This window comes from Diceros bicornis, chromosome 7 (genome assembly GCF_020826845.1).
Source record: "Diceros bicornis minor isolate mBicDic1 chromosome 7, mDicBic1.mat.cur, whole genome shotgun sequence".
Taxonomy (NCBI): domain Eukaryota; kingdom Metazoa; phylum Chordata; class Mammalia; order Perissodactyla; family Rhinocerotidae; genus Diceros; species Diceros bicornis.
This window is the reverse complement of record NC_080746.1, coordinates 69,291,594-69,318,124: the sequence shown is the minus strand read 5'-3', so window position 1 is coordinate 69,318,124 and position 26,531 is coordinate 69,291,594. Positions and strand designations below refer to the sequence as shown.

At 40.2% G+C, this 26,531-nt stretch overlaps 1 protein-coding gene and 1 non-coding gene across 2 annotated transcripts; both read left to right on the top strand.

The window, feature by feature from the left end:
- The first annotated feature begins 13,939 nt into the window (after positions 1 to 13,939).
- Positions 13,940 to 25,554, top strand: EIF4G2 (eukaryotic translation initiation factor 4 gamma 2). Its single transcript, XM_058546305.1, has 24 exons — positions 13,940 to 14,168; positions 14,320 to 15,119; positions 15,213 to 15,300; positions 15,720 to 15,846; positions 16,174 to 16,239; positions 16,976 to 17,116; positions 17,688 to 17,790; positions 18,421 to 18,552; positions 18,640 to 18,706; positions 18,799 to 18,950; positions 19,313 to 19,423; positions 19,618 to 19,701; positions 19,792 to 19,890; positions 20,158 to 20,299; positions 20,395 to 20,555; positions 20,920 to 21,033; positions 21,585 to 21,710; positions 21,862 to 21,966; positions 22,055 to 22,270; positions 22,359 to 22,617; positions 22,936 to 23,140; positions 23,273 to 23,484; positions 23,570 to 23,691; positions 24,727 to 25,554. The coding sequence occupies exons 1-24, from the start codon at positions 13,940 to 13,942 to the stop codon at positions 24,790 to 24,792; spliced, it is 3,927 nt and encodes a 1,308-aa protein (XP_058402288.1). The 3' UTR covers positions 24,793 to 25,554.
- On the top strand, positions 21,086 to 21,228 carry LOC131409209 (small nucleolar RNA SNORD97). Its single transcript, XR_009220887.1, has one exon. It is a non-coding gene; the product is annotated as a small nucleolar RNA SNORD97 (small nucleolar RNA).
- Positions 25,555 to 26,531: the final 977 nt, after the last annotated feature.

Genomic DNA, 26,531 nt, shown 5'->3' with positions numbered 1-26,531 from the left:
GGGACATTTGGTAATGCCAGGAGACATTTTTGGTTGTCATAACTGGGGGGAATGTTGCTACCCGATGTAGTGGGTAGAGACCAGGGATGCTGCTAAACATCTTACACTGCACAGGACAGCCTCCTACAACAAAGAATTATCTGGCCCAAAATGTCAATAGTGTCAAGGTTGATAAATCCTGGTCTAGTTTTAAACCCCAGTCTTATACACTAAGCCCTGTCTTGGAGTGTCATAACTCATCAATAAGTTCTAAAATAGGACATCATCATGATGTCATCTCTTATCATTCCTGTCCATAGCAACTTCTTCCTCTGCCTTCTTATTCGTTTATAGTCTCCTAACAGCTCACTTTGATTTCTTCTGTGTTTATACGTTGTCTCTCCAATGAGGCTATGAGTTCTTCTGGACAACAGCCCCATCTCCCATATTCTGTAGCCCTGTTGTGTGTAACACTTTTAATTAATCCATAAAAATAATAAAAGAACCTGTATTCAGACCAAATCTTTCAGAATGCTCTCACTTTCTGGACAAAGGCCCAGAAAGAAAAAGAGTAGGGTCCTTACCTAATTGAAATATTCAACCCACTTGAAGGCAAGCAAATAAATCCTTGGCTTCATGGATCTTCATCCATTCCCACCTGAGAGTTCTTGGTTTTTATCTTGGCTTTTGATTTCTTTCCACTGAGAATTTCTCTTCTGCTTATGTCTAATTGCTCTCTCCACTAATACCCGTAGCAACTTGTACTTCCTCTTTCATAATACATCACATTTGAATTTCCTTTTGAGTATCTTTCTTCGCCAAAAGATTTTTAGTTACATGAAGGCAGAGACATTTCTGCCTTCTTTATTACTATATCCCCAGCACCTTAGCACAATGCCTGGCACATAGTAGGTAATTTTCTTTATTGTTAGTGCATTTGAGGTTGTTGGGTTTTTTTTCAAAATGAGTTTTATTAAAACGTAAGGGATTCCAAAAGAAGGGTCAGTAAAGAAACTACAAAAAGGAAAATTCAAATTTAGAAGGTATAGCCTTCTGCTCTAACACAGGCTGATTGATGCCTAGGCTCATGAGATCTGTTCCACAGCTTACTTGAGGGTGCCACTCACCTAGAGTGACTCCTAGGTGCCACTCACCTCCTGTGTCCCTTTCCTTCCTTGAGGTCTCACACATGTAAGCCCTGGGGGAAATTGCACATGAATGGGATAATGGGCCTCTTTTGGATGAACTGCTGCACTTACTCTTCACCTGGTGCCTATCAGCAGTTATCTGTGCATCTACATGTAGATTCTGTGCGTCTATATGTAGCAGTTGGACCAAGGGTGATGGAGGCTTCTTCTGTCAATGAGGAAAAATATTACATGCTAGTATTGTCCACCCAGGACCATTTCTTCCTAATTGTCTCCCTTAGAGAGATTATGCCACATAAAATTAAAAATTCCATTCAAGTCAACCTAAATTTCATATGTCACTTCCCCTTCTAATCTGTCATAAAGGATTGATTTGAGAGATTGTTTTTTTAAAAAACCAAATTCATTACTACTTGTTAGTATTTATATTGTTCCTTTGATCAAAAGGAACAAGGCTTTTTAGGAGCAGAATTTTAGTAGTGGAGATAAGAAGAAGCTTTAAAACTCCCTGAATTTGGGCTGGCCCTGTGGCTTAGTGGTTAAGTGCCAGCGCTCCACTGCTGGCGGACCGGGTTCGGATCCCGGGCGCGCACTGACGCACCGCTTCTCCGGCCACGCTGAGGCCGCGTCCCACATACAGCAACTAGAAGGATGTGCAGCTATGACATACAACTATCTACGGGGGCTTTTGGGGAGAAAAAAAATAAATAAAATTATAAAAAAATAAATAAACAAAATAAAACTCCCTGAATTCAAGCATACTGCCGCTGCAATGGATTCATCAACTTGCGAGTCTTGGCCTCCTGGATCCACCTGCCCCTCCCCCCATGCCGGTTTTTGTCCTAAGCTTTTCATCTTTCTCTCTGTCTCATTTTCCAATTTCTGCAAAACATAAAGGTGCTCAGAGAAGGGGTCAAAATCTCTGACATCCATGGCTCCACTATCCACCAACCAAGCTGTGGGTATGAATGAGTGCGTTTGCCCCACTCTGTAAGCTAGCAGAGGCCCTTCCTGATTCCCAGGGCTTACTATCAGCCAGCTCCCCATATCTATAGCAATTCCGCAGCCTAGTGGCACACCTCTTCTTCTTGGTTCTTGGGTCAGGCAGGTATCTAGCTCTGGTTTTATTTAGCGTAGAGTTACCTTGGGGCTCTTTCCTGATTGTCATGAGGCAGTATAAGTGGTGATATAGCTTTTGGGATCTAGAACCCATACTGCCTCCTCTCAAATCCCGGTTCTGCCACATATTCATTTCTTTGTGCCTCAGCTTCCTTGTGTGTGAAAGACAGAATAGTATCAACCACCTCCTAGGGTTGGTGTACACTTGTAAAATATTTAGAGCATACCTTGCAACGTAGTAAGCACTTAGCGTTTGTTAATTATTATGAGTTGGCCTATAACCTTATTGAGGAGAGACCCATGTTACTTCTACTACACTAACAATTCAGCAGATGTTTATTGAATGACCACGAAGTTCCAGATGCTGTGCTAGGAAGAGATGACGCGGAACCTATGCTGCATTCATTTCTTAATAAGCTGCATTTGGTCTGTAGATGGTAATGATGGCAAAGAAGTTGCTGTTTATCTAGACACCCCTTCATGGCTGCCTCTATGGACTCTTGAATGCAAGAAAGAACATTTACTTTGACTTCTAATATTGTCTTATATTCTGTTTGCTTTGAGAGGGCAGAAGTGCATTTTGTAATCATAGATCATGATCCCTCTTGTCTTTCTCTTAAATTTGTCAGGGATTGTCAAAATATATCTTCTTCTATTTTTCTATAATTAAAAATAAACAATACGTTGTCTCTTTCCCAAATTCTCAGTTATCCAAGTTCTCAGAAATCATTACTTTGAACCTTGAAATGACTCCGGTCCTTTTCTCCCCCTCTAGCTTTAATTTGGTAGTCTGTCAAAATATGTGTTTGCTCTTTGGTTCTAGTGAGATGTGGGAAAACGAGTAGTAATCAGAAAAGTGTGAGTGAAGTTACCGTTGAATATGTGTACTTATTGAAGTCTCTTTCTCACCAGTTTTTTCCCAGATCCAGCTAGACTTTATCTCTGGCTTGCAATCATAGTGAAAGAATGCAGAAAGGAGACAAATTATTAAAATGTTCTGTCCAGAAGACAATAAGAACCCTTTCTAAAACAAAGTTGAAGTTCTAGTATAAATGATGCTTGAGAGGGGAAAAAGGATTAAAAAAAGGATTCAGTGAATTAACCGAAAATAAAGGACAATCCTTTGTTCTGCTTTATCTGCATTCAAAACTGAGATATTTTGTTGATTTGGATACTCTGATCGGTACTCTCTCATTTAAGGGAGGGCAGGAGTCATAGACAGGATCCACGCTCAGCTGTAGGGATGTGAAAATGGATGTGTGCTCTGGGACAAAGATTCCAGTCTTCAAGACAGCATTGGGTAACTGTGGATCAGCACTGGCTCACCATGGTATCTTTGGTTTCTGTTTTGAGTTCCTTGGTGGTTCACAAATGTTCTTTCTCTACCCTTTATCTAATCAGCCACAATAAAATGTAACTGTCAACAAGAGAACAGTGTATTTATAGCTAAGGAAAGGTAACTATTTGGTGCAATAGCAACCAAAATTCACTTTGTTATATATAGGTCTGCCACGCCATCTTCAAATTTCTTTCCCTTTTAGAATGGGCTCTCTATTCTCTCTCTATAAAGCAAATCATTATTCAACCAGTGAGAATATAAGTTATTTTTAGTAAGTCATTAATATTTCAATAATTCTTAGGAGCACAAAAATCATCCTACCAAAATTATTGATAGAATGGCTACTACCCTTTGGGCAATATTTTTATGTGAAACAGAGAAATCACATTTAATAAATTTACAATTTAATGGGTAAAAATGAACACTTCATATTTCAATTTCATTGCCAAATTTAAGATTCAAAAAAGCACACAGCTGGTTAAAACTGCCAACTCCTTCACCTGGCATCACCAAACTTTCCCATTTCTCTTTTTTTCACATCTTTCCCATTTCCACTAATATTTTCAGTCTAAAATTAGTAGCCATGGGCCGGCAGGGTGGTTAAATTTGCACGCTCTGCTTCAGCGGCCCGGAGTTTGCAGGTTCGAATCCTGGGCACGGACTGATGCACCATTCATCAAACCATGCTGTGGTGGCATCCCATATACAAAAATAGAGAAAGATGAGCACAGATGTTAGCTTAGAGCCAATCTTCCTCAGCAGAAAGAGGAGGATTGGCAACAGTTGTTAGCTCAGGGCCAATCTTCCTTATCAAAAATAATAAGTCAAGAAATCAAGAAATAAAATTAGCAGCCATGATGAGTACTAGAGTACCCAGGTCCAGATGTGCTGGAATTTTTAACAGTATTTATAAATCTTAGAAATTTTCACTCCATCATTGAAGTGGTCCTTCAGGGTTATACCACAATCTGTGGCAAAATTACTAGAAATGTAGAATATCTAAACATACAGCAAATACAACTGTGGTTTACTGCCTAAGTCTGGAGAATCAGGGATCCTGAATTCCCAGCCCAGGAAACATATGAGACAAACAAATTTAAAAGAAGGGAGAATACTTCATCAGAGAACTAGGTATCCTGGCTTCTAGACCCTGCTTTGTGCAACTTCAGGAGCAAGACCCTAAATATAGATGTAAGAGTGCCTCAGCTGCATCATCTGTGGAATTGTGATACTGCTACCTACCCCTTACCATCTCCCCTCAAAGACAACGTGCTCCAACATGGGAAAGCGCTTTAGACTACTTAGAAAACTAGTGCTGCATAGCTTTGAATTATGATTATTATTGTCATCATCCTTATACTTGGTACTTATCATTATTGATGCTTCTTTCATCAGAGAAAATCAAACAAGATTTGTAAAGAGAAACATATGTATTCATATAGCATATCTCTAGGAAAATTCTGTAATTCCAATATACAAAATAAGTAACTTGCTTAAGTTTTCAACAAGTTAGTAAATGATCCAGAGCCAGAATTCCACTCCAGTATATGTAAATATATGCACTGGGTCTCAGAGCAACAGCATAAATAACCTATCCCCTGGCATTTTAAACTCACCTCCTAGTAACTGAGTGTTTAAATGTCTTCCATACTTATACTTCCACTTTAAAAATTACCTAAGACCAGGCATTCTTTTTAAATGACCAGCTTTTTAAATTAACCATTAACCTTCCAAAGAAAGTAAGAGAACGCGATTAGTTTCAGCTTCTCTAAGAAAACAACTCTACCTGGTCACAGTAGTTTTCTAAATAGCTGTTATATTAGTCAGGGTTCTCCAGAGAAACAGAACCAGCAGGATGTATATATATATATACACACACACACATATATATAGAGAGAGAGAGAGAGAGAGAGAGAGAGAGAGAGAGAGAGATTTTAAGCAATTGGCTCCCATGATTGTTAGGGCTTAGTGAGTCCAAAATCTAATGGGGTAGGATCACAGGCTGGAGACTCAGGGAAGAGTGACAGTTTGAGTCCGAAGACAATCTGCTGGCAGAAGTCCTTCTTGTTTGGGGGAGGTCAGTCTTTGTTCTGTTAAGGCTTTCAACTGATTGGATGAGGCCTACCCACATTATGGAGGGTAATCTGCTTTCCTCAAAGTCTACCAATTTAAATGTTAACCTCATCCAAAAACACCTTCACAGAAACATCCAGAATGTTCAATCAAATATTTGGGCACCATGGCCTTGGAAAGTTGACACACAAAATTAACCATCACAGCTGCTTTGATTATATTATTCAGACTCAGGTAAATGGTTTAGTGGCATTAAACAAGTACTATACATTATCTTAGTTCTGAATACTCTATACTCTATTAAGAGATGAAGTATAAACTAGAGGAAAACCACTGGAATAAAAGTTTAAAAAATAGATATGCACAAATGAGTTAGCTTCTCCAAACCTCAGTTTCTTCATCTGTGAAATGGAAATAAGAATATCTCTCCTGCATATGAAAGCATTCTTTAGGGGCTGGCCCCGTGGTGTAGTGGTTAAGTGCGCGCACTCCACTGCTGGCGGCCTGGGTTCAGATCCCGGGCGCGCACCAATGCACCGCTTGTCAGGCCATGCTGTGGCAGCGTCCCATATAAAGTAGAGGAAGATGGGCACGGATGTTAGCCCAGGACCAGTCTTCCTTAGCAAAAAGAGGAGGATTGGCATGGATATTAGCTCAGGGCTGATCTTCCTCACAAAAAAAAAAAAAAAGCATTCTTTAAGGTATAAACTTGAGCACTTTACAAATTATTAAGTATATAATCTATGCTCTGGACATGTGTACTTTCTGCCCTCCAAAACATGATTAAATACTTGGTTTATTGCACTTAAGTATCTCTATTTCAGTTCAATAGTTTGCCTTTTCAAGAACAATGATTCTTTACCTGCATTGTTTTAGCACACTTTTTGGTCACATTTGGTTGTAAGATGTATTGTAAATAAGTATTGTCACTAATAAAAATTATAAAGTACCAAAGTTTGCAAATTATTTTCTTTTTTAATGAATTAGAGTGGATGCAATATTATCTCTATAATAATATTCTTAGTAACTTGCATTCATGTATACTTTATTACTTCGGAAAGAAAGGAATACTAGGAACTGCACATAACTTGAAGACTATATCATCTAAGTTGCTGCCAGTAATCTTGATCACCTTTTAGTAGTGTTTCTTGCAGATGAACATTACCCAGTCTTTAACTTTAGTTTTTCTAAAATAAATTATGAAATACAGTGAACTGAAAGCATCAGTTGTCCTTCTCTATTTAAGGCTCAAATGTGTCTCTAGGCTGTCTAGTACAGAAAATTTTGCCCTGAATTGGGCCTTGCACTTCACAAGTCCAATATCCAAAGGTATAAGGGGTCTCCATATTGATGAAGTCCAGTGAGATCACCTCAGTCATACTACTATTTATCCATTTAAGAACTTTAAAAACTAAACAGTATGTTTGACTTAAAAAAGAAAAATGGCAAAGGGAAGAATACTAGCAGGCAGGATCTTGGTTTATTTCATTCCGTTGGCCTAACAATATGCATCATAAGTAAGGTGATCATATGTCCTGGTTTACCTAGTATAGCCCTGGTTAATGTCTGCTCCCAAAGTAATTATTAATAGTACCCTCTCTCACCCAAAGCATAAAGTGCTTACCATTGTTTATCAATGTATACCCAACTTCTAGTACTGTACACTGTATACATTAGGTGCTCACTAAATATTTATTAAATGAAAGAATGATGATCCAAATAATGAAAGACTGGCTTGTTAAACAGAGTTCCAAGAATTTAGTTCTGCACTAAAATGCTATGAGCACTATAGTGGGCTGAATAGTGGCCCCCCAAAGATATATCCATGTCCTAATCCCTGCTACCTGTGACTACTACCTTATATGGCAAAAGATGTAATTAAGTTAAGGATCTTGAGAGAAGGAGTTTATCCTGAATTATCTGAGTAGAATCACATGTATCCTCAGAGAGTCGGAGGAGTTTTGTGACACACACACACACACAGACACACACACAGACACACACAGAGGGCAATGTGAAGATGGAGCAGAGAGAGATGCAGCCACAAGCCAAGGAATGCCAACAGCCACCAGAAGCTGGAAGAGGCAAGAGATGGATGTTTTCTAGAGCCGCTGTAGGGAGTACAGACTTGCCAACACCGTGATTTTGGACTTCAGACCTCCAGAACTGTGAGAAAATCTGTTGTTTTAAGCCACCCACTTTGGGACAATTTGTTATAGCAGCCACGGGAAACTAATTCAAGCACCTTACACATTGTATGGAAAAGTGATAAAAAAGGAATATCCCCATTATGATTATTCATGTTGCTGTAGGAGGGAGCTTAGTGTACTTGGAGAAGTGTGAGATTCTGCCACATACTAACTGAATTACATTGGAAAAGTCACCTTTCAATTTCCCTGTCTGTAAAATGGGGGAAATGACACCTCACTACTTATTCCACATGATTTGTACTGAGACTTAAATGAGAGCATGTATATTCTTCTATTCAGTAAATATCTATTGATGCCTACTATATGCCAGGAACTATTCTAAGCACTGTATCTAAGGACTATAACAATGAACATGACAGACAATGTTCGTGCTGTCATTCGGCTCACATCCTAATGCAGTAAGCAGACAATGCACAAGAAAGAATACAAAACATCATTGCAGATAGTGATAAGAACTATGAAGAAAAATTAAGTGGAGTAATGTGATAGATTAGTAACACGATAGATTCCAGTGCCTGGAAAAGGAGACGTCACATTGGGTGATCAGGGAAGGCTTTTCTAAAGTGACCTTAAGTTCACAAAGCTGAGACCTAGATTATGAAAAAGAGCCAGCCATGTAAAAACTGGAATAAGAGCTTTTTGGGCCATGGAACTTGAAAAAGAACTAGCCATCTGCATGTCGGAGGAATAGAAAGCTTTGCCTGAACTTGATGTGTTTGAAGAGTGGAAGAAAAGGCCAGTGACTGAAGCAGTATAGCAGTCAAGGAGGAACACGGCAGGAGGTGAGGTCAGAGTGATATTCAAGGGCTGGATCACGTTAAGGCCATGTAGGCCAGGAAGAGAAGTTTGGATTTTACTGTGGATATAATGTATATCCATGATCACAAGGTTTTAAGCATGGAGTGGTGGTATCTGATTTACAGTTTTAAAAGATGACTGGCTTCTGGGTAGAGAACATATTGGAGAGCAAGAGAGGAAGTTGACAGACAAGTTAGGAAGCTATTACAGTAATCTAGGCTAGGGATAATGGTGGTTAAAGTGATAGCAATGTAGATCAAGAGAAGTGGACCAATTTAAGATATATTTTGGTGATAGAGCCAGTAGAACTTCCGATGGATTGGATATAGAAGATGAAAGACAGAGAGGAATTAAGAATGATTTTATAGATTTTTGGCCTTAGTAACTGGCAGATGGTGAACAATGGAGAAAAAACTATTCTGAACATATTAAATTTGAAATGCCTATTAGATATCCAAGGGGAAATTTCAGTAGGCCATTTGACATATATCTGTAACTTGCATGGGGGGGGATGAAACAGAAATGGAGATATGAATTTGGAAATCATCATTATATAAATAGTATTTAAAGTCATAGAATAGATGAATTACCTAGGGGGAAAGTATTCTGAGGGAAGAGAAGAAGGCCTAGAATAAATCCTTGGGTACTTCAATATTTAGAGGTCAATATATAGGAGAAGCCAGCAAAGACAGCTGAATTGGTGAAGGAGACAATGAGGTAGGAGGAAATCCTGGAAAGTGTAAAGTCATGGAAGCCAAGAGAAAAAGGAATGAACAAATCTCAACAAGATAATATGCACAAATATTTTCTCAGCTCCTGCTGTGTGCAAAGATCCCTACTGGAAATGGAAGAGAAGTATTTCCGATCTCAAGGACTTTATGATTTTGGAGGAGAGATAAAAATAAGCGCCATAAAAATAATACAGTACCTAGCCTTCTCACTGATCTCCTTATCTCCAGGTTTGCCTTTCAATCCATTCTACACCAGCCACAAGGTTAATTTCCCTAAAATGGCACTCTGATCAGTTAAAACTGATTAGCTTTAAACTAGAACTCATCAGAGTTCTGATCAACTCAAGAACTTTGTGAGTCCCAAATTATCATTCTGGTGCTCAAGGAAGGATGGCCACACCTCATCTCCTATTATTCCCTGTATTAAAACTTATAGTGTTTTTTCTTGGTTGTTCAGTTTAGCATTGATTCTGCCCTTCCCTGCCCTTGTATGTGATTGGTGTATGTATCTTTTCTTTGTCTAGATTGTGAGCTCCTTGAAAACAGAGATTAAGCCCAAGCTCCTTGCCTAGCCATTTGTATATTAACTCATTAGCTTTAATTTTTTCTGCCAAGTGGACAAAGACCACCAAAGTGTTATAATGGAGCAAAATTTGAGTACCATAGAACTAGATTATGGATAATAGGAATGGAGGACGGATATGCCTAGGAACAGGGAAATAGTCTAAAACAAGACTACAAAGGGCCACACTAAGGAGTTCAGGTGGTATTCTGTTAGGGGAGACCTACTGAGGTTTTTGAGCAGGGCACTCACATACTCATGTCTGTGCTTCAGGAATGAATCAGTAGAGGGGATAAATCAGGATGGCTTCAAAATTTCAAGCAATGGAGCATTAGTGGGAGTGAATTTTTTGAAGCAGCAATACCAGCCTAACTGGCTCTAAGAGAGAAGATTGGGTGTCTGGGAGTGGTGAAAAATAAGGCCAACAGAAGAGGTAGGGTAGGGCCAGAATATGAAGGGCTTGAAAGCCAGGCAAAAGCATATGAACTGGGATGTCTGTTTCCCAATTTGGGGGAAATCTCTTGTCTTTTCTAGAACCCAGTTTCCTTTCCCTAGGGTTTTCTTCAGCTGTAAATGTTATCGTTTTCTATAATACTCTGCTACAGTACTTCTCAAACCTTGACTGCACCTTGGAATCTCTTGGAGAGCTTTGAAAGCTTTTGATGCCTGGATACCACTCAGAGACATTCAGATTTATCTAGTCTTGCATGCAGCCTGGACATTGAGAGTTTTATAAGGTTCCCAGGTGATTCTACTGTGCACCCAAGGTTGAGATCAACTGATGTAGAAAATAGTGAAACACTAAGATTCTTAAGCATGGTAATAATATGTTGGGGGAAAAAAACATGTTTTAAGGAAGACTAATGTGAATATACAGAGTAGAGGGAAAAGACTATAGGAGACCAACTGGAATTTTTTAATAATTCAGGAGAAAAATTTGCAAGGCATAGAATGGCATGTATGCAATGACATTGTAGAGAGGAAGACGAATATAGGAAGATGATGATGATTTAGAAGAAAATAACGCCAGGTTATTTAGAGGGAAATAACACCAGGTTGAATATTAAACCTGATTAAAAGGAAAGCGAAAATGTAGAGTCAAGTTTCTAGTATAGAATAGTGGGATCTTTCGCAAAACTAAAGTTAGCAATTGTGAAACGGTTAATCAGTATTATTGATAATATGGTAACTGACACTAAGTAATTACTATGTCAGGGACTATGCTATGTGCTTTACATACATTATCTCATTTAATCCTTACAACTCTATAAATACTGTTGTTCCCATCAAGAAGAGAGAGCAGTTAAATAACTTCCCCAGTGTTACACAGTAAGTGCTAGAGAAAATATTTGAACTACCTGGTCTGACTCCTTTTCCTTATAATACGAAGATGATCAGTTACATACTGAATCTGTTGAATTTGAACAAATAACTCAAAAAAGCAAGATGGTTATAGAGGCCAGAGAGGAAGATAAATGAGTGAATCAAGTCAGATTGAACTGTGGTAAAATGAAGAGAAAACATCTAGATGAGGCAGTTGCTACCCAGCTATACCTGAACGTTGCCCTGTTGGAATTTCAGGCCCAATATTGCCATATTTTAAGATTTTTCATGAAAAGATGGAAATCTAGATTTCTGTGTAAAATCTCCTAAAATTTCAGTGTCAACTAATTCAAATGTTTAAAATTATTGTGTGGCCCAAACTTAATATGGCTGGAAGTCTGCATCTCCAATCAACAGGCATTTGGAAATTCAGAATTGGTTAGTGAGAAATCTGGGCTGGCGATGTATGATCAGGGAATCCTAAAACACTTAGAGGATAGCAGATGCTCTAGAAGTTGTATGTGTTAGAATAATAACCAGCATTTGACATGATTAGTTAAAATAATGCAAAAATATGAGTTAACAAGTCAGTCAGGACTCTAGCATTTTTCAGTCTTATAGAAAACTGACATAAAATGGAAGTGTTAAAAACTAGCAGATTGAAGTGGGTGTATTTAAAATTCAATTTTCTATAAACTAAAAGCTAAATTCCAGATAATGACTTAAATTTTTATACATATAAGATATGATGGAAGCATTTCAAAATTGTGAATATCTATCTCTCTCACTGATTGAAAGGTAATTGAGAGATTGTGTATTATCCATATTTTCACTTTTTCTACCTTGGGTTACTCTCCCCCAGCCCAGTTTCTCACATACACTCATACCTGCAAAATCCATAGCAGAGGGGTTCACAATGAGCAAAGATTAAGTAAAAACCTTTTTATTTTTAATTATTGAGTTTCAATTTCCTCAATTAAAAGATGATCCAGGTTTTAGGGCTCAGTAAATATTCTCTTTGAAGTCTAGACTACTGTTTCTGAACACTACTCTTTCTATCAGATTAATGTATTATCAGTCATGAAGAATGTAAATGGTTATGTAAATATAAAATATCACATTTACGAAAGCATTTTTGCAAACTGTAAAAGCCCTACAGAAATTATAAAGAAATATTATTCTGGTGTTATTTTGAAGCTAGAAGGATCTTGAAATTACCAAGTAAAACCTCTTGTATTTCAAACACAATTTGCACCTTTCCCAAAAATAATACGTAGTTTCCTTTTTTTTTTTTTAACATGTAACTAACTCCCAAGAGTGAAAGTATCTTTTCCAGTTGTTAAAATTCAAGTGAAGTTGACTTAGCAATAATTGTAGTAGTATAATAAGGAGGAGGAATGATCAGTCTCTATATGGCAAAGATATCAAGATGCTGGTATTGTGTTAGAAACCTTCAGAGCAACACTACACCCTTCTATCATCAGGTTTAAACGTCCTAGGAAAAACTGCAACTCTCTTGAAAACTGTATTAAGGACTAGGTGCTTTCAACACCAAGAGCTGTTTTGACATGTCAAACATAAGTTTGGGTCTTTGAAAATCCTGCCCTTATTGGACACTTTCTTTAAAAGTCATGCATGTTAAAACACACACACACACTTTCTTGCCTTTGATTACCCATTGTATCAAGAACTGTATGTTCAAAATAAAGATGGGGAAATTCCTGTTAAGTATATGGAAACATGACTCCATTTTTGTAAAGCCAAGACTCCATTTTTGTACAGCTCAAATGTCGCAAACGACGGAACACTTCGTTTTACGGTACCCCTCCCCTCCTTTAAAATTTTACCTGAGAAGTATAAACAGTTCAACCTGCCGGATTTGAAAAGCCTAATCCTATTTGTTATGGTGGACCTTACATAAAATGGAAATACACAGCTGACAGTGTTCAACGTGCTTAAAAACAAACAAAAACCAGGAGCTAGCAATTAAAATCCTCCAAACGCCCGCGCTCTGCAAACACTTCTTCCGAAGAAGTCTGGTATATCCTGGGTATTCCTCCGTGACCGCTGGTCGGACATTCCTTTGGGGAAAGCCGCTTCTTGTGTGAAGTACAAAGACAATAAACCCCTTTCTTTCATGCTTTTCTCATTCACTCTGCAGGGGGTGGAATAAATAGGGAGCTGAATGAAGCTTTCTTTATGCCTTTGGGTGCACCGTCTTGTCTCCTGAACCCTGCTCTCCGGGCTCCTCCAGCCTAAGGTTGCCGAAGCCGAGCACCTAGAGACCAAGAGTGATTCCCAGCGCTGCGCCCCGGGGGCGCCAGGCCCGTCCCAGGGAGGCCCGGCCTGCGAGGGACAATCACGGCTCCTTGGGGGTGCCAGGAAAATCAATGACACGCCACGGACAGGAACCGGGTAGGGTAGGAGAAGGCAAAGTTTTCCCCCATATTCCCGGTGAGAAAACGCGGTAGACGGGAAAGGGGATTGTATAACTCGAGCATGGGGTACGGAGTCAGGGAACAAAGAGACAGCAGGAAGATGAGACAACCACACCAACGCAGACTCAGACGGGCTCTCGACTTTACGCAACTGGCCCGCATCTCCACCGTGCTCACTTTCCCTTACGCCACTAGCTTGGCCTCAGAGCCTTCGCGAATATGGCTTTGCGCACTGCGGCGGGGCTGCGCCGCAACCGAGCTTGGCCCGGTGGCTCCTCCCTGCCGCCCTGCGCGGATTGGTGGCGGGCAGCAGCCAGGCTGCTGATTGGGTGGCGAAGGAGCCATTCGGCGCGGCTCTGGTGGGTTCGGCAGCCCCAGAGTGATAAGTTCGGCTTCAGACACGCCTCAGCGCCAGCAGCGAGTCGGAGCTCTATGGAGGTGGCGGCGGGTACTGGGTGGTGGCTGCAGCAGCGACTCCTCTGATCTGAGAGTTTCAGGCTGTTCCCGACTCCTTCCTCCCCCTTCCCTCCCCCTTTTTTGTTTTCCGTTCCCCTTCCCCTCCCTTTCCCGTCCCCGACGACCCGATCCTGAGGAGGCAGCTGCGGCGGCAGCTGCTGAGTTCTCGGTGAAGGTGAGTGGAGCCGCCGCCGCCGCCGCCGCCGCCGCCGCGGAGTGGAGCGCTCTAAAATGGCCGCCGTCTCCTGGCCGCTTCTTTTCGAGTGGCACAAAATGGCGGCCGCAGGCGGAGCCGGGCGGGGCGACCCTTTTTGGCGTTTTTTTCGCGCTTCGGTCACCTGGAAGTTCTTCGCCTTTGTTCTCCCTTCCCGTTATTGACGGAGTAGAAGGAAACCGGCAGCCCGCGGCCGTCGTCGAGGCTGTCGGCGGCCGTCCCCTGCGGGGCCGGGGCCCGGGCCGAGGCGGGCCGAGGCGCGGGTGTGTTGGGACGGGGGCGAGCGTGGCGGGGCCGCGCGCCGCGGGGGGTGGGGCGCGGGCCGGCGGGGCCCCGGCGGTTGGCACGGGGCTGGCGGAGGCGCAGGAGTCCCGGAGCCCGGCCTTCGGCGGGAGGAGGTGTGTATGTCCGGGGCCGGCGGGCAGCGGCACGCTGCTCTGCCTGGAGGCCGAGGGGTCTCCCGGCGGGCGCCACCCGGGATGGGAGAGGGAAGGGAAGACGGAGACCGGGGTCCTTGTGTCAGCTGCGGAGGGGCGGCCGTCAGCCCCCGGGGGATTTATAGGGCGGGCGGGGGCCGGCTCGGAGGCGGCGGGGGACGGAGGCCGCCTTCCTGCCCGAGAACAAAGAGCCGGGCCGCGGGGGCGGTCTCCCTCCCTGCCCGCCCGCCGGCCGAGGCTGGCCCCGGCGGCTCGCGGGAGGCTGTCCGCGGCACTTCCCGAACTCAGCCTGGTGGGAGGAAGCCGCTGCTCTTTTGTTCCCAGGAAGGGAAAACGGGGCGGAGGTTCCTGCTGCCATGTTGTGGCCTGGTTTTACGCCTGTTAGCGCCGGCCGGACCCCCTGTCCGGCTCGCGTCCGCCGGGGCCCTCTGCGGAGCGGGTCAAGAAGGGACAGCGGGGAAAACCGCCCCGCGGTCTGTAGCCACCCCTCGGCCAGTTGTTGGGCTCGTCGTTGAGGCTGTAACACTGTTGGGACGTGTCCATGTCATGTGCCGGTCTTGGTAGAGCTGGACTCTGTTACTGACCTCAGGGCTCGGTTTCAAAGGAGGTAGAATGCGGCTTTTTCAAAGCTGGGTTCTTAGCAGTTGAGAGGTTCTTACATTTCTATGAAGGCGGCTCTTTAAATCTTCGAACACAAGGGAGTTTCCAGGTGGCTGTAAAGTTTTACTGTCCGTTTGTGTTTTGAGTACGTTCTATTTTAGTCTTGAGCTCTGCAATGCAGTGAAAGTTCAATCAGCTGCAGTGCCAGGATCTGAAATAAATTATAATTGAAGGAGGGTTTATGGAGTCCTCTGTTAGCAGTGTCTAATTTTGCTACTCTCTCTCCTTCTAGGTTTTTCATTTCTCCCATCCTCTTCCCTCCCCACCCCATCCATTAATATTATTCTTTTGAAGATTCTTCGTTGTCAAGCCGCCAAAGTGGAGAGTGCGATCGCAGAAGGGGGTGCTTCTCGTTTCAGGTATGTGTAGATTTATTTTTGGCATTTGTTATGAAGAGACCAATCACACAACCAGAAGAATCGCCACACCAGATAATTTTGACTTAATGTGCTGCACATTTAATTTATAATGTGCCAGATATATTTTTTAAAGTCCTTAAATTTTCACTACCCTGTTAATTGATTACATCTATCCTTCAGATGGCAGTTATTTGGCTTTCCATTAGGTCCAAGCTCTGTCTTCATCGTGGTGTAATTTCTAAAATAATAATTAAAGGGTCCCTTTATCCCTTTTAAGTGAGACGTAGTTGGGGTATAGTTAAAAGAAAATATTTTTCTTTTAAATAGTGCTTCTTCGGGCGGAGGAGGAAGTAGGGGTGCACCTCAGCACTATCCCAAGACTGCTGGCAACAGGTATAGTAAGCATGTAAAATGAATGAGTTTCATAAATAACAGGTTCAGATTATGTCTTCCTTATGCATAACAGTATAGTTGTGATGATAGACATCATCTATCTAGCAGCATCTAGCAGGCATCCTAATCTTACTGCTCTGTATCCTAAATTGAGAATGTCAGCTCTTGATTGTTTCTTAGCCAAATCATATAATGTGAGTTGAGGCTCTCAAACTATTTTATCCTTTTACTCTTTGGATTATTTCAGTGATGATATTTCTGAAATCAGCAGTTGTTGTTCATGTTAATTGGTAGTAGTAAAGTGGTAAGCATGTGGCATGGTCGTAAGACATTAGAAAATGTTGGTTCTCAAGGTGGGGGTCCTGGACCAGCAGCATTGGCATCACCCTGGGAGCTTGTCAGAAATGCAAATTATCAGGCCCTACCCCAGACCCACTAAAGCAGAAACTGGGGATGGACCCAGCAGTCTGTTTTAACAAGTCCTTCAGGTGATTCAGATGCACAGTGTTGTTTGAGAACCACTGATTGTGAGTTGCTTAGTTGTAAAAGAAGTTGAGAAAACCTAAACTGTGTTTTTTCTAGTTAGAAGGATTTCTGATTGGTATGGTATTTGATATGTGACTGACTGTGTTTTTTCTATTTAGAAGGATTTCTGATTGGTATGGTATTTGATATGTGACTGGCTGCTGTGTTTCCAATTACCTTAATTATACATCTTTTTGTTAATTTTTACTAGCGAGTTCCTGGGGAAAACCCCAGGGCAAAACGCTCAGAAATGGATTCCTGCACGAAGCACTAGACGAGATGACAACTCCGCAGCAAACAACTCCGCAAATGAAAAAGAACGACATGATGCAATCTTCAGGAAAGTAAGAGGGTAAGTTTACAGGTCTGTTCTGTTCTTTTATTAAAAGGAGGGAAGAAGAATGGGTTAGCTGTATTTCTCTTGTGTGTGTGGTGTATCACTTAAAAGGCAATGTTCATGCCGCAAGTATATATTTTAATAAATGCTAGTGCTGACAGTTTTATCTTAACCTGAAGAGCAGCTCATCAGTATTTTGAGGCTTAGAGTTGCTTTCAGTCGTTGGGTTAAAATCCACTAGCCTTTTGTGTTGAGATTTTCCATGCCTGGTGTGTAACCCAGTGAAGCACAGAACATGATGGTCTTAGCTTCTGGATCTGGCCTTGATAATAGGGAGGCTCTTGATCTTGGGTTTGAGGATGTGAGAAAGATTCTTGCCCAACAGCTGGGGACCCCCAGTCAGGTACAGATGTAATCTAAATAACAGTGAGAGATTTATTTCAGTATCCCTTTGGTTAGATGGATAAGAAGATGATATGTCTTGAAATGGAGATAATGGAACAAACGTAACATAATTTAAGAACTATTTTTCAACTGAGTAATTTTTTGTGTGTTGGCTGACAAAGTGTGATTCCTTTCTCCCTAGCATACTAAATAAGCTTACTCCTGAGAAGTTTGACAAGCTATGCCTTGAGCTCCTCAATGTGGGTGTAGAGTCAAAACTCATCCTTAAAGGGGTCATACTGCTGGTAAGTTAAATGTTGGCTTCACTGAAAGGGAGAGAAAAATATTTAACAAACTCAAATTGGTTTTTTTACACTTGCATTATTGCTTGAAACTCTGAAGTGTGACTAGGTATATGTATTTTTGAATACTGATGGTTAAAAACCACTGACTTTTAAGGGTATCAGATTTAAGAGGTGAATTTTAAATTGTTGATACTGTGCTTGGAGAGTTAAACAAGGGCTGTCAGCAGGCTATTCAGGTTTTGTGTTTTTTTTCCTTCTGTGGAAAACACCATATTTTTGTCTTGGAAATGAATTGTATGATAGTTGACAGACGATAAGATTCCAGCATCTGTGTATAGTTTTGATATCCAAAGTATTTTCAACTCTTGAGGGGTAGAGGTGTGGCTAGTATGAGCACTGTGTAATTGGACTTCTTTGCTACACTGCAATAGCTAACATTTAAGTGCTTGTATTTTTCAGGCTGTATGTTAAGCACTTTACATGCATTATCTAATATAAGAGAATTTGTCAATAAGTTTCTGCTAAGATTTAAGATCCTTAAGACTATGAGGGAGTATTAAGTTATGAAGGAAGGATTCTTTCAAAATGGTCGTATTAAGTAAAAACTTTTTAAAATTACATTTTCTGTAGATTGTGGACAAAGCCCTAGAAGAGCCAAAGTATAGCTCACTGTATGCTCAGCTATGTCTGCGATTGGCAGAAGATGCACCAAACTTTGATGGCCCAGCAGCAGAGGGTCAGCCAGGACAGAAGCAAAGCACAGTAAGTGGTAGTATTTGCTTGCTTATTTTAAAGATGATTGGAAAGATTTCATTAACAAAACCTGATAAATGTCTTTGTTTCCAATAGACATTCAGACGCCTCCTAATTTCCAAATTACAAGATGAATTTGAAAACCGAACCAGAAATGTTGATGGTGAGTGTTTAGATTTGATAATAAGTAGTACTGTATATTTTGAACTTAATTCTGAAATCTGAATGTTGCCTTTATTTCCTATTTTTTTTCAGTCTATGATAAGCGTGAAAATCCCCTCCTCCCCGAGGAGGAGGAACAGAGAGCCATTGCTAAGATCAAGATGTTGGGGAATATCAAATTCATTGGAGAACTTGGAAAGCTTGATCTTATTCATGAATCTATCCTTCATAAGTGCATCAAAACAGTAAGTATGACTGGGAATTGAGGCCTAGATTAATCACTGGGTACATCAATATTTGGAGGAAATGAGTCAGTCATAATTGTTTTGTGCCATCTGAGAATGTTGTTAGACTGGTTAAATATTTTAGATGGCCAGCAAAACTGTTATTTAAATGTTGCAGTGTGTTTTTGCAAGGTAGGGGTAGAACTGATTACCTACTTACATTAAAATTGTTTAACTTGGAGGGATTTCTTCAACACAGACCAAATAGAAAGTACTGTACTACATACTGTAGGAATTATGAGTCAGTGCAAACACAAGGCAAAGTGTTACATCTAAACCAAGTAAGCTTTTCGTCAACATGTGGCATTTATTTCTTTTGGTAGCTTTTGGAAAAGAAGAAGAGAGTCCAGCTCAAAGATATGGGAGAGGATCTGGAGTGCCTCTGTCAGATAATGAGGACAGTGGGACCTAGGTTAGACCATGAACGAGCCAAGGTATGTGTGTTGCTGGCAAAAATGATATAATTAGCTTGTCTCAATTTTATTAAATGGCTTGTTTTTGTGATATTAGAAGGGATTACCATATTTAGTAATTAACCTTGGTTATAATCTAGAAATCTTAAAAACCTTAAATAGTATACATTTGCCATAGCACTTTTTTCTAATCAGGTATTTTTCCCTTTGATTAGTCCTTAATGGATCAGTACTTTGCCAGAATGTGCTCCTTGATGTTGAGTAAGGAATTGCCAGCGAGGATTCGTTTCCTGCTGCAGGTAAAACTGGTTTCTTTAAATACGTTGATAAGCTGACTTTTTGTGTTTAGAAATTAGTAAAATGACTTATTAAAACTTTTTAAATTAAAGGATACTGTAGAGTTGCGAGAACACCATTGGGTTCCTCGCAAGGCTTTTCTTGACAATGGACCAAAGACGATCAATCAAATCCGTCAAGATGCAGTGAAAGTAAGATTTTTTTTTAAATTTTATTTATTAACTGGGTTTTAAGGTTATAGTAACACAGGGATCCTCTTACCACTTATTTGAGACCATCTTACTTGGTGGAGCTTAATGTTTTTATTGTCTTGTATGCCATTTGGGGAAGAAGTTATTTACAGAAATTAAAGAAATGGCACTGTACTAGTCCAGAAGCTTTTCTGTTTTTTTCCCAGTGTAATAGTTTTAGGTAAAATAGTGTCCAGAAACAAGTATTTATTCACTTTATTTCTAAAGGATCTAGGAGTGTTTATTCCTGCTCCTATGGCTCAAGGGATGAGAAGTGACTTCTTTCTGGAGGGACCGTTCATGCCACCCAGGATGAAAATGGATAGAGATCCACTTGGAGGACTTGCTGATATGTTTGGACAAATGCCAGGTGATTTTGACCAAAACACTGGTTATGTTAAAAAATCAGTTTTACATTTAATTAGTAGTAGAGTTGTAAAGAGTTGTCTATGTGTGTATTTTAAGGTAGCGGAATTGGTACTGGTCCAGGAGTTATCCAGGATAGATTTTCACCCACCATGGGGCGTCATCGTTCAAATCAACTCTTCAATGGCCATGGGGGACACATTATGCCTCCCACACAATCTCAGTTTGGAGAGATGGGAGGCAAGTTTATGAAAAGCCAGGTAAGAACATTTTTAAGAATGTTTAGGCAACAAGTATTAAATCCTGGAATATGTGATTTATTTTTGCTTTTTAAAAAATGTAAATATTTTAGGGTCATGTTTGTTTTTTAAACCAGTTCTACATCTGACAGTTATTTGAAACTGGGTGAAATGCTCATCCTTAAAATTAGTAAAGCATTAGTAAAATCACATCACTTTATTTGACAGTTAGGTTAGATTTTTATTCTTCCCTGTTTCATCTTTTACTTTCTCTGGGCAAATTCGATTAAGCTTTCTTTATGGCTTGGCTCATCCCTTTGGTACTTTATTACCATAATTTGTGACCCCTTGTTATCTAGACTTTCTTTCTCCCTTTCTGAAATAGGGGCTAAGCCAGCTCTACCATAACCAGAGTCAGGGACTCTTATCCCAGCTGCAAGGACAGTCGAAGGATATGCCACCTCGGTTTTCTAAGAAAGGACAGCTTAATGCAGATGAGGTACATTTCCCTATGTTACTTATATACCATAGTTTGTCAATTCAGAAATCTGTTGCCCGATGATTATAAAAAGACGCGTTATTAAGAGGACTTAATGCTGGAGTTCTTTACCTTGTTTCTCTCTCTTCTGTACTTCTTTTTCTTTCTTTGGATACCCAGCGTCCTATGAGCGAAGATTATGAGATATGAGGGCAAGCCTCTTAAAGTCTTCAGTTTGATCAAGGAAAATGGTTAACATTTTGATGGTGATTTCCCTGTAACTTAAGAATAACGCAAGGTGTTTTCTAAACTTGAAATTTTGAGGGTTTTATTTTAATATTGTAGTGATGTTTATCCTAGGAGAATTCTGGTACAAATATAAGATTTCTAACAGTATCTTATTTTTGTGTGAATCAGATCTTAGTTACTAGAGAAACTTGCATTTCTGCCCTAGATTCTATCATGTTTGTATATATTGAATTAGTCTTAGGATGCTGGAATGCTGTATTTAATGTTAGCCAACTGGATGTTGTTAATTTGGATATCTGTTTTGATTTGTTTTTCAATTCTAGATTAGCCTGAGGCCTGCTCAGTCGTTCCTAATGAATAAAAATCAAGTGCCAAAGCTTCAGCCCCAGATAACTATGATTCCTCCTAGTGCACAACCACCACGCACTCAAACACCACCTCTGGGTCAGGTATGGATCATAGTTAGAACAAAGTTTTCTGTTTTTCTAGTAGTTCTGGAGATGTCTAAAGACTTTTAGTGTCTTCTTCCTCCTACTTCACAAGCTCCCTTTTGAAAAAAATTATTAGACATTCATGCCCATTATGTTGTTATTTTTTTAGACACCTCAGCTTGGTCTCAAAACTAATCCACCACTTATCCAGGAAAAGCCTGCCAAGACCAGTAAAAAGCCACCACCGTCAAAGGAAGAACTACTTAAACTAACAGTAAGTTCTGAATAATCCCATAGTCTAATTCTTAGAGGGTATTTGAGATAGGAAAACACTAAAGATATTTGGATTGTGTTCTTTTCAGGAAACTGTTGTGACTGAATATCTGAATAGTGGAAATGCAAATGAAGCTGTCAATGGTGTAAGAGAAATGAGAGCTCCTAAACACTTTCTTCCTGAGATGTTAAGCAAAGTAATCATCCTGTCACTAGATAGAAGTGATGAAGATAAAGAAAAAGCAAGTTCTTTGATCAGTTTACTCAAACAGGAAGGGATAGCCACAAGTGACAACTTCATGCAGGTAGACCACTTTTCTGATTCTTTGAGAACTCTCTTTCCATTTAAATTTTAAAACTAATGAACTGATTATGTTGTATATTCCTTCAAAGGCTTTCCTGAATGTATTGGACCAGTGCCCCAAACTGGAGGTTGACATCCCCTTGGTGAAATCATATTTAGCACAGTTTGCAGCTCGTGCCATCATTTCAGAGCTGGTGAGCATTTCAGAACTAGCTCAACCACTGGAAAGTGGCACCCATTTCCCTCTCTTCTTACTTTGTCTTCAGCAATTAGCTAAATTACAAGATCGAGAATGGTTAACAGAACTTTTTCAACAAAGCAAGGTCAATATGCAGAAAATGCTCCCAGGTAAGAGAATGCTGGGGATTTTTTGTTTTGTTTTTTTCATACTAAATCTACAGATTCCTTAGTACCTTGAGTGGATTTATATAGGTCAGTGTGATTATCCTGTGCAGATAATAATAAGCATTACAACAGGTGCTCACCTTTATGAAAAACGGTTATTATGATTTAACTATTTTTATTTTATCCAAATGTTAAAGAGTTTCCTTTGCTGGGTCAGTTCTTTATTCTTTGACATGAATATTATACATTTGGGAAATCATTTGTAAAGGCCGACTGGGTAAAATGAACTACTTGATGATGCAAATGGCTTTGTCGCTTCAGAAATTGATCAGAATAAGGACCGCATGTTGGAGATTTTGGAAGGAAAGGGACTGAGTTTCTTATTCCCACTCCTCAAATTGGAGAAGGAACTGTTGAAGCAAATAAAGTTGGATCCATCCCCTCAAACCATATATAAATGGATTAAAGATAACATCTCTCCCAAACTTCATGTAGATAAAGGATTTGTGAACATCTTAATGACTAGGTAAGATAACAGTTGTGGTCTTCTATACGTAGTACAGAGTTAAGTTATAATTAAGGCAGGACACTAAGGAGTGTCTGTTGCTTGAGCTAGAAAATTCACTTTTGGGTTCTAACAAGATCTCTTTCTGTACAGCTTCTTACAGTATATTTCTAGTGAAGTAAACCCACCCAGTGATGAAACAGATTCTTCCTCTGCTCCTTCCAAAGAACAATTAGAGCAGGAAAAACAACTGCTTCTTTCTTTCAAGCCAGTAATGCAGAAATTCCTTCATGATCACGTGGATCTACAAGTCAGTGCCCTCTATGCTCTCCAGGTGCACTGCTACAACAGCAACTTCCCGAAAGGTGAGAGGCCAGTGTCAGAAGAATGGCGAGTGGGGGCAGTTCTTCAACAGCACACTAAAGAGTGGGGTTACATTTTGTCTTTTAGGCATGTTACTCCGCTTTTTTGTTCACTTTTATGATATGGAAATTATTGAAGAAGAAGCTTTCTTGGCTTGGAAAGAAGATATAACTCAAGAGTTTCCTGGGAAAGGCAAGGCTTTGTTCCAGGTAAATCTTTTGTTAGAGAAATTTGGGTCTGCTTTTTTCTGATTTACTTGGTATTACTTTGTCAAGAGCCTTTAAAACTGAAGTACAGGCAAAATAGTCCTAGTAGTTTGCACTATTACAAGCTATGGTCAAGTAGGCAGTTAGCAGCAGTGTGAGGTAAAGCTTTGAAATGAAAGGCTTCAATCCTAGTGGTATGTAAGATGTTAAATTAGAGGTGGCTAATGTCTTAGAAGTAAAACTACTTAAACAGATTGGGTGTGATGGTGCAAGATTGGATTTAAGCTTTTTTTTTAAAGTATCGATGAAGAGGAGATTGCTTCTGATTTTTCACACCTTGATTTTCTATTTTACTGAGTGAAATTCTAGGCATAGGGGAAGAACATACACATCAGGGGATTCTAAAATCACAGTGTACATTGATCACTTGGAGAATGGTTTAAAAGCAGATTCCAGGCCTGATTAGGTCTATGGTACATAATCCAGGTGATTCTCCTGGTAGTTTTCCAGGGGGCTAGGCTTTAAGCAGCACTGGTCTCAGTATCTTACCTTTACTCCTGAGGTTCACAGACTAGCTTCGTGAGGATCATCCTTGTGCCATTTTTATTGAGCCCTGTTCTTGGGGAATCTGATCCAACAGTTCTGGGGTGGGGTTGAAAATCTACTTTGTAGGAATCTTTTCTCCCCCCTCTCCCTCCCCAGAACTAACATATTTAGGTTTGGAAGGAGCCCACTGTCCCATATTAAAGTGATCTGGAAATGTAATTGGAGCAGTGTCGAAAAATGACAGCTGAGCTGATTGGCCATGAACAGTTTGTATGTTTTCCCAAATACAAATAACCACTTTTTAAAATAAGCTACTATACAAATAGTGTATTTGCAGTATATTCGGGAGGCTGTTTGCAGTTATAAAAGGTGTGGTACTGCCTAAGATTTTTGTCCTTTGGTGCGTTGCTAGTTCGTTCCTGAGTCAAAACTGCTTTCAGTTTTCCTGTCTTCTGTTTGTACGACTTATTTTGTTATATTATAACTTCATAGGTGAATCAGTGGCTAACCTGGCTAGAAACTGCTGAAGAAGAAGAATCAGAGGAAGAAGCTGACTAAAGAACCAGCCAAAGCCTTAAATTGTGCAAAACATACTGTTGCTATGATGTAACTGCATTTGACCTAACCACTGCGAAAATTCATTCCGCTGTAATGTTTTCACAATATTTAAAGCAGAAGCACGTCAGTTAGGATTTCCTTCTGCATAAGGTTTTTTTGTAGTGTAATGTCTTAATCATAGTCTACCATCAAATATTTTAGGAGTATCTTTAATGTTTAGATAGTATATTAGCAGCATGCAATAATTACATCATAAGTTCTCAAGCAGAGGCAGTCTATTGCAAGGACCTTCTTTGCTGCCAGTTATCATAGGCTGTTTTAAGTTAGAAAACTGAATAGCAACACTGAATACTGTAGAAATGCACTTTGCTCAGTAATACTTGAGTTGTTGCAATATTTGATTATCCATTTGGTTGTTACAGAAAAATTCTTAACTGTAATTGATGGTTGTTGCCGTAATAGTATATTGCCTGTATTTCTACCTCTAGTAATGGGCTTTATGTGCTAGATTTTAATATCCTTGAGCCTGGGCAAGTGCACAAGTCTTTTTAAAAGAAACATGGTTTACTTGCACAAAACTGATCAGTTTTGAGAGATCGTTAATGCCCTTGAAGTGGTTTTTGTGGGTGTGAAACAAATGGTGAGAATTTGAATTGGTCCCTCTTATTATAGTATTGAAATTAAGTCTACTTAATTTATCAAGTCATGTTCATGCCCTGATTTTATATACTTGTATCTATCAATAAACATTGTGATACTTGATGTGATTGTGTGTGACTTGATGTGATTGTGTGTGACTTGAAGTAGCATACACGTTTATGAAGACCTGTTAGCTTTTGTTTTGAGTTAGGAGACCTGTGTTAGTTTGAAGACTTGGGAACTTTAAATTCTTAGTCAAAATCCCTTTTCATGATGAGAAGAAAATTAAAGGTGGTTATTCCTCCTTAGGTCAGGTTATTGGAAGTAACTAATACACAATTCCAGTAATCAAATGCAGTGCTGAGATCACAAGTCTCGAATTTGGAGAGACGTTGCTAATGCACAGCAACAACCATGGTGACATTTATCTTGTTATTGTCATATTGAAATACGTGGTGATGACCTTGAGAGGCTAACCGCCCTCATGGCCAAGATAAGCATAGCTGTCCTGCAGGTATCATTCCCAGGAGCTGCCCGCTGATCAGGATATGACCTCTTGAAACCACACAGTAGCCCAATAAAATTGGCTGTTTAATCCAACTGCAGCTCTGAGGCATGGCGGTTAAAGTGTGTTTTCAGAAGCCACTTAATAAAATAAGCATTGGCATGTAACCCCACCCCCTTCCTGACCAGCCCTAGGAACATGGCAATGCTGGGCTTACTTTGGTTTGGATAGAGGCTCTTGAGAAATTACCCCTGGAGTTCTGGTTGCTGTCCTAATTAGCCCCTAGGAGCAACCTGTGCTTGGTGTGGGGCGAACCTCTAGGCAGATGGTAATAAACCATACTGCTGAACCCAATAGAGGTTTGGATGTTGTCAATGTTCTACCTGCTTATTCTCCAAGAGGGGTGATGGGTAGGACCAGTATTTGTGTCCTGTGTGTGTCAGAGAAACTAGCCCTTCCTGTATTCTAGCAGTCCACTGAAATTCTCAAACAGGTAGTCAAGTTACAGCTCTTAATGGATATGGTGGTGAATACAATGAAATACAGGCTAAGCAGCGACTTCTGTAAACTGACATGAAATAGAACTTAGGGAAGC

Bases quoted from the DNA above. Each gene is read 5' to 3' on its own strand.
- EIF4G2 (XM_058546305.1), top strand. From the start codon at position 13,940: ATGGCTTTGCGCACTGCGGCGGGGCTGCGCCGCAACCGAGCTTGGCCC. The intron at 15,301-15,719 runs GTCTGTAGCCAC...CTCTCCTTCTAG, and splicing joins GCGGGGAAAACCGCCCCGCG to GTTTTTCATTTCTCCCATCC. The intron at 20,300-20,394 runs GTGATTTTGACC...GTGTATTTTAAG, and splicing joins TATGTTTGGACAAATGCCAG to GTAGCGGAATTGGTACTGGT.